The following is a 12,428-nucleotide window of genomic DNA, read 5'->3' on the forward strand; positions in this document are numbered from 1 at the left end:
CTCTATGGGTGAGACGTCCTCTAAGACTCTCTTCCTTGACATCTCGCTCGGATGCCAGGGCATACACAGCAGCAGCAGGTCGGGCTGTCGCTTCATTGCACACTATGGTGATGCTCCAAGCATATCAGGCTGACCTGCTTAAAGACCGGGATAGCGGCCTTCACGAAGTCCAGGTCTGAACAACCCAGGGGTCCTAGCCCGTCTCGGTTTGAGGATCAGACATCGCTCCCCTCACCGTTATTGTGAGTATGGTGTTTTCTTTCGAGCGTTAATCCTCTCTGAGGAGTTGGATTCCTCGCTCCATGGGCTGTCCTCGTGGTAGTATTGAGCAGTGCTCCTCTTTATCAAAGGGTTACCTGGAATGAGCAACGCTATTCCTCTGAATTCAGAGTTTTACCGCCATATATATATATATATATATATATACACACACACACACACACATATATATATATATATATATATATATATAATTTGTGTGTGTATGTGTTACGATATAACTAGAAATGGCTCGATTACTCCAGCCTTTAGTGTCATATGATCCTTCAGAAATCATTCTAATATGCTGATTTGGTGCTTAAGAATAATTTCTTATTGTTATCAGTGTTGAAAACTGTGATTTTTTTTCAGGACTCTGTGATAAATCGAAAGTTCAAAAGAACTACATTTATTTGATATACAAATCTTTTGTAACATTATAAATGTCTATATTATTCACTTTTGATCAATTTAATGCATTCTTGCTCAATAAAATAACATAGTAACATAACTTCTGAACTGGATCCTACAGACATTATTTCCCTGCAAATTAAAAGCATAGCCAGACAGCACATATCTTACCATAACCCCACAGCTGCAGGCACTGCTGTTCATGGGTCAGACACATGCCATTATAGCAGTAGGCACGGCCATGCTGACACGATGACCTGTCCAGGAGGTAAACATTAGAGGGGCAATAGGGAGAACCTCCCGTGCAGTATTCCGGCAGATCACAGGCACCAGCTGCTCCACGGCACATAGTGCCGGCCTGCTTCAGCTGTGGGCAGAGGACATGGTAAGGAGACTGAAGGATTTTGATGAAAGAAAAAGAGAGCAGTTGGTGGGCAAACTACAGAGAAAAAGTGGATATTAAACTATGGTGCCTGGTGCATATACTAAGCCTGGTGCATCTCTAGAAAGCAAAAACACAGACAAGGTCTTCACTAGCAACTATTTTAAGCAACACATAAAATAAATAAATACAGTAACACTTTACAATTTACAATAAGGAGATTAATTATGCATTAACTAACACTAATTATCAATGAGCAATATATTTGTTACAGTATTTATTCATCTTTGTTAATGTTACTAAAAAAACAACTGTTCAAAGTGAATCATTGTTAGTGAATAATTAGTAAAACATCTACTGTAATACAATGAATTATGTTGATTACAAAAATGCAATTTCTTCAGAATACACAGGTAATTTGCAATGGTGTCAATGGGGAAAGATGTTTTTTGCGGCCAGGTGGTGTAGCTATGGCTTCTAAAAGCAGGGGTTAACAGGGACAGGCTAACTCGCTAAGCCTTGACCACTTGTATGAAACATATTAAGTGAGAGTCAGAACAGAGTGAGAGAGGGAAGCAGTGGGAGAGAAATAAATAAATAAATAGATAGATAAATAGACAGATAAATAGTTAGACACCTTGCAGTCCTCACAGCAGACCCCGTGGGCACACTGAGCATCCACCTTCAAAGTGCAATTGCTGGGGTGGCAGCAATCATTGGTGCACTCCTGCGGGAGACAGAAAACACACACACACACACACACAAAAACCACACACACACACACACAATTCCGATAAAGGCTACCAAAGCAAATCAACATATGGCCCTCAACTTACATGGTCAGCCACTTAGAGCAAGTTGTGAAAACACTATATATATATATATATATATATATATGCATAATGAATGCACTGTACACACACACACAGTGTCTGCTTGCATGCTATGATTAAAGTGTGGAAAATAAATTGAGAGGAGAAATTGCACAATTGGACGTTAGATGCATATAAAAATGTTTGACATGTATGACACTGATATATACAGCATGGAGGCATCTGACGGCCAATAATTATACCGTACAGCTGAAAATGAATAGGGGAAGGGGAGGAAGTGTGTGTGTGGTGTTTTAAGGGTGTTTAATGAGGAGGAAACAGTCACGACACACATATACGCTCTGTTACACACACACACAATGTCTTTCTGTCTCACATAAACACACAGCAACCTCTATTCTGCTTTATATGGTTTCAGAGAATAAAGTGCGACTGACAGCTATGATTATCACACTAGAAATAAATAAATGGTGTTATTCAGTGACTATAATGAAAATAGACATGCGTACATGACAGGCTTGAGCTGTGACTGTCAAATCTATTTTTGTGTATTCATGAAAGTGGAGAGTGCTGGCAGATGATGGTTTGGATTAAAAGGTTAGAACAAAAGTGTATGATAACAGCTCCCAGTTCAGTGCTGCTGCAACCTAGCTTTTTCTATCAGGTGATTGCTGAGGTGTTGTTTCACTGAATATGGTATTGACAGCAGGTAAAATCCAGAAGAGTAGTCCAGGTGTTTATGTATTGACTAGGAGTTACAGACACTACCTCATTCTTCCTGCCAGATGGCAAATCACCCAGCCATTATATGCACACTGACAGCCTGTCAAACACGGCTTTGCAGCAAGGTGGGATGCTCCCCTTTCTTTTTCTCTACACACATACAGGTATGCATGCAAGCAAACATAAAATGCATACGCTTTCATCTGTCACTCTTTGTTACGGCACCATTTTTCTGCTGTAGTTCAACTATTTATGTTCTAACATTTATGTTTGGACCTTCCATGTGGTAAAAACAAATCTTTTTGCTGTTTAGAAAAAGCTCTTCACAATAAAAAATTATAAAAAATACATTGCATAAATATATCAGGTATTCCTTGAATAAATAATACTTGCATAAAAATGGTAATCAATGGTAATCCATATTAAAGGGGTGGTTGATTGCGATTTCACTTTTTTAATGTTAGTTAGTGTGTAATGTTGCTGTTTGATCATAAACAATATCTGCAAAGTTACGAAGCTGAAAGTTCAATGCAAACGGAGATATCGTCTTTTAAAATTCTGGCAGTTAAATGCTAACAAAAACGACTGGTAAGGGACTACAACGAGTTACTTCCTGGGTCTGTTACGTCAAGAACCCAGAATTTTACATAAACCCCATCCGAGCACATGCCGCTATGTTGAGAGGCGGGACGTTTAGACACGCACTAGAGGCGGTTTAGCCAATCACAACACACTGGGCCAGCTAATCAATCAGAGCTCATTGTGTATTTCTGAGGGAGGGGCTTCATAAAAGCAGGAAATGATCAGCGCGTTCAGAGGAGAAGGGACAGAGAGGTGTGGAATAAAGGTACATTATGTGAAAAAGAATGCGTTTTTTAACAAACGAAGCATTAACACATGTTAGACTGCACCCCATAAACACAATAAAGCCTAGAAAAAACCCAGTCAACCACCCCTTTAACTATCAAATTTTGACTTATTGCATATATATTTCATAGCCACTATTGTTCTTGGAAAAATGACTAATTCATGATTGGTCTGATTCAGTATTCTCTCAATCAATAAGTAATTCCATTCAATAATTAATCTAGGCACAAATCACCTCTGGTTCTCCACAGTCACACTCCTCCCCTTCCTCTACAAAGCCGTTTCCACACCTCTTGCCACCGACCAGATCCTTCATGTTGGGCATGTTGAACAGGCACATTCCTCCTCCCTTCTGGAAGTAGTTGTCCAAGTCTTTTTTGCTACAGCGACTGAAAACTTTTGGAAAGGGGTGCCTGTAGACCATTTTAGAAAGGGATATATGTCATTTTTATGCATGAAAATGACAAAACAAAAGGTGCAAAAGGTGTAGAAATAAGTACAAAAACTTCCAATTTGTTAAACATCTACAGTCAGCCGTAGACACTGAGGCAGATGCACTTGAACATCGGTTTATGATGAATACAGTAACACAATTATAATTAAAACATGGTCTTCATATAAAATGAAAAGAGGAATAGTGAAGTTTCCAAAACTGTTTTTCACCTTTTTATACCTTGGACAAATAAAAAACACCTTCCTCCTCTCTATGCCAAGTGATATCCTCTGATTTTCTGTCTTACCTTTCCTCTACTGCAGGGGCACCAAAATCAAGGGGTCACTTAACCCACTTCATCTCAATCATGTTTCAAACCAATTCACTCTACTAAAACCACTATCCTTGCCATAAATGATGTGCTTACGTCAGCCACTTTTAATCTCATGCTTGCAGCTGTTTTTTTATCCAGAAAAAGTTCTTTATGGCACTTGTCTGTCTTATGTATTAGTTCTTACCCAGTTACCTGGAAAACTGCTGCACCCTTAACACTGGAGTTCCACAGGGATCAGTGATGGGCACCCTGCTATTCTCCATTTATACCAGATCTCTCAGAACATTTCTCCAATTGCATGGCACATCATGTTCCCCCTTCTTTCTATAAATCAGTGTTTTCAGAATGGATCTGAGCATACCTTTGTGACATGCATCTCTCATTTTGCCCCTGAGACTATATGCAATGCCATCATGGATGGCGCCATATCAAACTTGATGTACAAGATGTTCATGGTATCTTGTTTACTTGCTACTTTATCAGGCATCACACAAACAACTGTTTCTTAGCAGATTTTCTAGAAGCCAGATTGCAGCTGGTGATTTCAGCCAGCTTTAGGCAGTTTTGTGTGCAATATACAATTCTGTACTGAATCAGAAGCCATTACTGCAGTCTTCAGTGTCCTTCAGAAATCATTTTAATATGCTGATTTGGTTCTCAAGAAACATTTATTATTATTATCAATGTTAAAAGCAGTTGTGTTGCTTTTTTTTTCTTACTGACCCCAAACATTTGAATGGTAGTGTACATCAGATGGTCAGTGAATGGTCTGCAGGTGTGCAATCTGAAGTGAGATTAATCATGCTTGACTCATCCTTAGGGACTTATCATTAGCAACCAAGTATGTACTTGTACAGTAGCATCCTGTCTATGCATTAGTTTAGTAATGACACAATTAGAAGTAAAAATTATTTGAAAGTGCCCAGGGTTCTTTGAGTAATTAGCATGCTTTTGCAATTACCGTGATTTATGTTCTGCATTGTTGGTTATTTATAAAAGGAAGCTAAAAGCTTCAATGTAATGCAAATGTAGAAGTCTTTACCCTGTAGCTGCCGCCATGACACATCCACCCTGCTCCGCTGTGGCCTCCACGCAACAGCCCTCATGGTCGTGGCTCATGCCAATGTTATGACCGATCTCATGTGCCATGGTGGCAGCCGCCCCAATGGGCAATTCAGAATGATCCTGGAAGAAAAGATCATTTAATCTACCAGCCATAACAAACATCACAATAAATGAAATGGAAGCTCAAGCACTGCTTTAAGAGTCTGTCTAAAATGATGAATTCAATATACAGGATTAGAGTATTTGCCATGCTGCCATGCAATAAATTAATTGTATTGTATGCTTTAAATTGGACATAAAGGCTATTTGTAGCCAACAGGCTTCTGTCGTTGCTATGCCACGTTGCCACAATTCCAACACTACAGTTTGTAAATGGCAGTAGAAGCCCAGAGGACATCTCTGATCTCCAAAGGCATCTTTGTTATGTTACAATGATGCCATAAATTGTAGAGGATGATGTTTTTTGACCTGCAGGTAGTAATTTAAGTACCTTGGCTGGGGCAAACAGAATGAACTTTCTTTTATCTTCATACCGTGACACAAACATAAAGGAGCACAAATGGATATATCTGCAAGGGCATGCAGTGTTGATTTCTTTTACAGATGGCACTGATAATATCTCCACTTCATAACAACGTTGAAATATGACATGCAGTTGTATTACAAATGATTTCTCTTTATGGATTTTCTATCTCTTAAATATCTCCCTAGGAACCACATTGTCATATACTGGTTCTAAAGTATTTGAGGAATGTGAAGGAGCTTTATGTCAAGGGATGCTTTCTCAGACCATAGTCCAGGAGAAGACCACACATGTCCAACAGTGAGTCTACTGGACATTCACTCACTATAAAAATGTTGGTAATTAAAAAAAAATGCTACAGCAAAAACTTGTAATTGGTTAACTGTAAATTACCTTAAAATATACGTTTTATCACATTATGTGTAACTTTACTGTAAATGTATGGTTACTGTGATTTATTAACGTAATTACAAGGAAAACAGTAAAATTATATCCTAGAAATCCCTGTGTGACACTGATTATATTTTATTTAAATTATACATGTTATATAATTTCTATAATTTCATCCTCTCAGATGGTCAAAATATTTTTTTTCCCTTCTCACCAACATCACTTTATAAGCACACAACATTGCTATTTTCAACCCTAACACGAGAGGATTCATAAAATAACTTCTGAATATCAACAATCTTGATAAATAACTAGCTGTCGACTGCAGTGCCACTCACACAGCACATACCATACCAAACAAATTCACTCAAAATATGATTGTGACTTCTGAAAACATCACACAGTTACTACGAACACACAAAGATGAAGAATAAGGTTTAGCAAGTCTTTAATCCAACACACTGGTAATCCAACAAGGGTTAACATAGGGTAGCATAAATGCAGATGCTGATGAGACCAGACAAACTAGAACTGAACACAGAAACTTAAATACACAGACCAAACAAGGATAATTAACTCCACGCACCTGAACAAAATTACAATTAATTCAATGAAGGGGAACGGTGCAAGAGGAAAACAAAGTTTAAACTGAATGACATTGTGACGATCACTTAACTACACACACCTGAACAAAATGACACAATTAAGTAGGCTATAGACTAAGCAGGCTATATTGATGTAATGTAGAATGACCCCATCCATGTGTAATATCCAGACGAAAAGCTTGACCACTCATTAGTATTCTGCAAAGTGATCCTCTCCCGCCACACAAAGTAATAGAACCAATAAGAGGCTAATCAGGTGTGTCGGAGCTATTGATCACTTTATCAAATCCCTGCATGAGCTGTACACAAACACACACATTATATACACAGTGTTTACAGCCTGTTCTAGATGCAAGCCTGCATGCTTTCTTACCACGTTGATGCCTCCCGAGTTCTCATGACTGCACATGCCCTCCAGCGGAGCCATGCCAATGGTGGTGCCCTTGAAAATCACACCACTGCAGGGAAAACAATATAAACTTTCAGCTATGATTTCAATAAAAATGTATATCCCTTTAAAGGGATAGGTCAACCAAATTGAAATTTCTTTCATCATTTACTCACCCTCATGTCATTCCAAACCTGTATGACTTTCATTGTACTGCAGAACACAAAATAAGATATTCTGAAGAATGTTGGTAACCAAACAGTTTTCTCTTTTTATACGTGTTTTTTTCATACAGGTTTGGAATGACTAGAGGGTGAGTAAATATGAAAGAATTTCAGTATTTATGTGAAATATACCATAAAAAATATCAGAAAAAAACGGACTAATTATATTTTTAAAAACTTAATACAACACCATTAAAATATGTTACAGTGAAACGCTGAAAGAGCTGAAATGACAATAAAGCTACTCTGACAGTATTGTTCTATATGTGCATACAGTTGGTGTGTTTTGTGACTAACGTGAGTAGTTGGGCATTGTCATGTTTCTTGCGGGATTTAAGTTTCTGTCTCCACTGAAGGAAGGACCAAAGAGTCGAATTTGGCTCCTCATTGATGATGCACTGATCATGTTCAGTCCAAACCTCTAGACCAATCAGAGGTACACGGATGTTCAAGTCTCTGTAGAACTGATCAGACCAAAACAAATAATTAGGATTTCATTTTTGTTAAATATAATTATAATACAGACATCTAGGAATTTCGCATTATGGAATTTTCGCAATATGCAGTCTAAACAGTAAACAAAACCTTTGAACCAAAGAAATGCACTCAGGCTTGACATACCTTATCTACATAATTAGCAATTTCCATTATCCTCATTTTAGTTTTGTAAAGGTCCTTGTTTTGCTTTCTGTACTGTAGAGACATGAAGAAATGCTAAGAGGCAAATTGATCAAGACGAACATACAAATGCATAGACTCTGCTTGAGAAATTGCAAAAACCCTGTTACAGAGAAATTTGATTAACTAAATCCAGCCATAATGAAATATTATATAACCTCCTGCCTCTTTTGGCTTTTGGTGGATATTATACAGATTCAATGTATATGTATGAAAGAATTCAATCAGAAAACTCAACAGAATGTAACACTGGAAGATTGTCTGCATGCCCCTCATGAAATGTATCCCTCATACACGAGGACTAAAAATTAAACTATTAAATTCACTGATAACTTCTTGATAGCTCCTCATACATGTAAGATATTGGCAATGGGAGTGATAGAAAAGAGAGGGAGAGAGTGAAAAGGCACTTCTGAAGCTTTAAATTTAAGCAGCAATTGCTCAGAGGCCAAATTTGAATGAGAATGTAACACTAGGCATAAAGTACCGGTTCTAAAGTACAGTTTATATAACTCAGCCTGTATTTGAAGCTTTAAAGCCTTAATTCATGTGGCGAACTTTACTGTGTGTAAGTGTCTAATTAGTGGAAATGAGCATGACACAGGCATCATCTGCTTACCAGTGTGTTGTCAGCTACTATATAGAGTTCCATGTATTTTGTAGTACCCCAGGCATTTCGTCTAACCTAGGGGTGGGGATAAATACAGAAACAAACAAACAGCAAACAAAATAAAATGTTAATTGCTGGAGGGAAGGATTTATGGATTGGTTTCTCTAGTCTCTTGGTTTTACATCCATTCAATAAATGTCTGTCTGCAACAACTTAAGTAATTAAAGGGGTCATATGATGCGATTTTAAGTTTTCCTTTCTCTTTGGAGTGTTACAAGCTCTTGGTGCATAAAGAAGATCTGTAAAGTTGCAAAGACTAAAGTCTCAAATCCAAAGAGATATTCTTTATAAAAGTTAAGAGTCAGTCATGCCTACCTAAAACGGCTCATTCTAACACGCCCCCACATATCTACGTTACTATGTGGAAATATTAGCATAATGCCGCCCAAATGTGCACGCAAAGAAAGAAGGCGTGGTTTCAGGAACCGCAGTAATGTTGATGCAGCCATGTCAGGGAGAGCTGTGTGTTTCAGTGCGAAAGCAAAAGCACTTTATTTGGCCTTCCAGAAGTAGATGCGACACTAACGACATTATTAACTGTCTTGATATTTACTTTGAAAGCTGAAGCAATTATGGGTTGGGGCATTACATTTCCGACGCGTACTTGTGGTGTTCGGCCAATCACAATGCACTGGGTAAGCTGGCCAATCAGAGCAGACTGCGCTTGTAAAAGGAGGGGGCTTTGTTGAAAACGACGTGTTTGAGAGAGGCGGGGCATAGAGGACCTACAATAATGTACAGTATTTGAAAAATAATGTGTTTTTTGAACATTAAAGCATGTCAACATATTCTGTTACACCAAATACACCAAATAATGATCTTTAAAATAGCATCATATGACCCCTTTAAGTGGCAATTGTATTAAATCACACATATTGAATTTACTATAAAATAATTGTTTGTGCACATAATGTTTTTTTACAAACTGAATACAAAAGCTCAAAGACTGTATGCAACAATATTGCCATCACTACTGTTCCTCATATTTGTTTGCATTTTAACTGATGGGTCTAATTTACTCGAAAAACTGCTTTGGCACAGTAATCACAAAAGTGACAGCTAGCACTTTACAGTAACCAAGCAGTAAATAAAATGTGAGTGAAACAGTAAAATAAGCAGAAGAACAGAATGTTCATATAAGTCATCTTCCTTGGCAACCAGAGGAAAATAAAGGTGCGACTTGATAAATGTTCATAAGCAATAAAAATGAAAGCTCTCCATTCCAAAATGAGTCTCGTTAGGAACTCGTTTGTATGCCTACTAGCAATAGGGATAGTTGGAAATTGAATGAATCTGGGATATTTAAAGACTCAAAGGTACACAGGGACATACTGTACTACAGTATATATGAACCTCAAAATTCAGGAACTTGGTAATCCAATTGTACCAGGAATACATCATTACTGCGGAGGAAGCACATTAGTCCAAACTGTTTATTAATTTATGGACCCTCTAATTCTCATTTGTACTGCTCGGCTTTAATGAGAAAGCAAGTGCAAGCAGAACAATAGCAGTAGGAGGGCTCCCAACTCCTGCTAATGATCCTCAAGAGTTTTGTAATAAGCCCACATTATGCACTTCATCAGTCTGAACACTTAACCTGGGCTTAAGATGGCTTTATTTCTGTACTGTAATGAGCCAAAACACACTTTTCTTTCTGCAGCACATTATGGGGACATACGAAATTACTGACGCACAATGCAAACACAACAGCTTTGCGTCAGACCTCCATAATCTTTTTTTTGTAAGTGGCCTATCTAGTCATTATAGATTGGAGGGAACAGAACATCTTTGCTTTTGTGAGAGAGAAATTTCTTCTGACATCATACACAATCTACTCATGTGATCAGAAATAGAGACTTAGACACACTGAATAATGATGGTAATGACTGACTGTTATTTCCCTAATGACTATTATGCTTACAATCTAGTGAGAGCTACTTTACAAAATGAGATTTTTTGTCATCTGTGGAAAGGACTGATTAAATAGACTGTTTGCATGACATCTATTTCAGTGAAATATACTGTAAAAATCAACATTTATTACCAAGTCTCTTCATTTTATGAGATATTAAATGATGACATGGAAGACACCATAAACGAAAATGTAATTTCTGACTGACCCTTTGATGCAAAGGTTTAAGGTGACCACTGAACAGGCTGATGTGTCCAGTCTGATGGCTGTGTCCACAGGTGCCGGTTTTGATCGGCAGGTCTTCAGTGCGATAGAAAGTGTGGTGGAGAACCTCCTGGCCTCTGATTGGCTCCAGGTAGTATGTATCATTTGAGTTCAAGACAATCAAACCTCTGCAGAAGGAAATGGGAGTAATGTCAGCTCAAATGCTCTCTTGTTAAAGTTGTGTCAATTGTCAGTCTACTCAATTTACTCACCCTCATGTGGTTCCAAACCTGTATGATTTTATTTCTGAATAAATAAAGATATTTTGGACCCTAAATAACATTGGACCCCATTGACTTTCATTGTATGGGCAAAAAACCCAGAGAGTCATATGGGTTTGGAACAACATGTTGAGTAAATGCTGGCAGAATTTTTGGTGAACTATTCGGGTAAGGTACTAGTACTATTTAAGAATACCAGTAAAAGAGATGTGCATATCTATGAGTTCATTTTCATTTGATCTTTATCTCACAAACATATATACAGTGGGTACGGAAAGTATTCAGACCCCCTTAAATTTTTCACTCTTTGTTATATTGCAGCCATTTGCTAAAATCATTTAAGTTAATTTTTTTCCTAATTAATGTACACACAGCACCCCATATTGACAGAAAAACACAGAATTGTTGACATTTTTGCAGATTTATTAAAAAAGAAAAACTGAAATATCACATGGTCCTAAATATTCAGACCCTTTGGAGTAGAATTTTAATGCCTCGTGATCCTTCTTTTAGCCTCAGTATAGTTAACAGCATTAAGTAGATATGCATTAACTAATCAGAGGGATCAGAAGGGCCGCTGAAATGCTGCTGGATTTGAGATCTCCCAGAGCACCTCTACAGCACACTCTAAATTTGACCTCTGTAAAAAGTTTTCAATCAGTACATTTGAAAAATATATTAAAAATAAAGTCCATGAGACGGCAGGGTGACCCTTTTGCCATTTCATATTTCAGATTGGTGTTCTCGAGTCGCCCCCTTTGTGCCTACGATGTGTCCTCAATATGCATTTTTTTTGTTGAGTCTGCAATGATGTGAGTTCCACAGTGGACCTCTAATCGAGTTTATGCAGCACTATGGCAAGGACTTGGGGCTAAATTTGGGACAAGGTCTTTAGAGCAGAGGTCTTCAACCCTGTTCCTGGGGACCCACTGTCCTGCAGATTTTAGCAACAACCCTAATCAAACACACCTAAAGCAGCTAATCAAGCTCCTCGGGACTGCTTGAAAATACACAGGTGTGCTGATGCAGGTTGGAAATAAACTTCGCAGTACAGTGGGTCCCCAGGAGCAGGGTTGAAGACCTCTGCTTTAGAGTTTGATTTACTTGTGTATACTACCACTCAAAGGTTTGGGGTTAGTGCGATTTTTATTTATTTATTTGAATGAAATCAATACTTTTATTAATCAAGGACACAATAATTGATCAAATGTGACAATAAAGACTTTTATAGTGTTATATATTTG

General features: G+C 37.9%; 1 protein-coding gene across 1 annotated transcript in view; it reads right to left on the minus strand.

Moving 5' to 3' along the window:
• Positions 1-12,428, minus strand: part of LOC107570237 (disintegrin and metalloproteinase domain-containing protein 19-like) — a 100,751-nt gene that overhangs the window by 16,827 nt on the left and 71,496 nt on the right. Inside the window, exons 5-13 of the mRNA XM_016256447.1 lie at positions 10,908-11,091; positions 8,734-8,799; positions 8,058-8,129; positions 7,734-7,900; positions 7,198-7,282; positions 5,284-5,426; positions 3,710-3,887; positions 1,689-1,778; positions 841-1,036 (exon numbers count right to left, since the gene is read on the minus strand). Of these exons, the coding sequence (XP_016111933.1) occupies positions 841-1,036; positions 1,689-1,778; positions 3,710-3,887; positions 5,284-5,426; positions 7,198-7,282; positions 7,734-7,900; positions 8,058-8,129; positions 8,734-8,799; positions 10,908-11,091 (1,181 nt within the window). The remainder of the gene's footprint in view (positions 1-840; positions 1,037-1,688; positions 1,779-3,709; positions 3,888-5,283; positions 5,427-7,197; positions 7,283-7,733; positions 7,901-8,057; positions 8,130-8,733; positions 8,800-10,907; positions 11,092-12,428) is intronic.

Source organism: Sinocyclocheilus grahami, unplaced genomic scaffold (genome assembly GCF_001515645.1).
Source record: "Sinocyclocheilus grahami isolate Dianchi unplaced genomic scaffold, SAMN03320097.WGS_v1.1 scaffold1430.1, whole genome shotgun sequence".
Taxonomy (NCBI): Eukaryota; Metazoa; Chordata; class Actinopteri; order Cypriniformes; family Cyprinidae; genus Sinocyclocheilus; species Sinocyclocheilus grahami.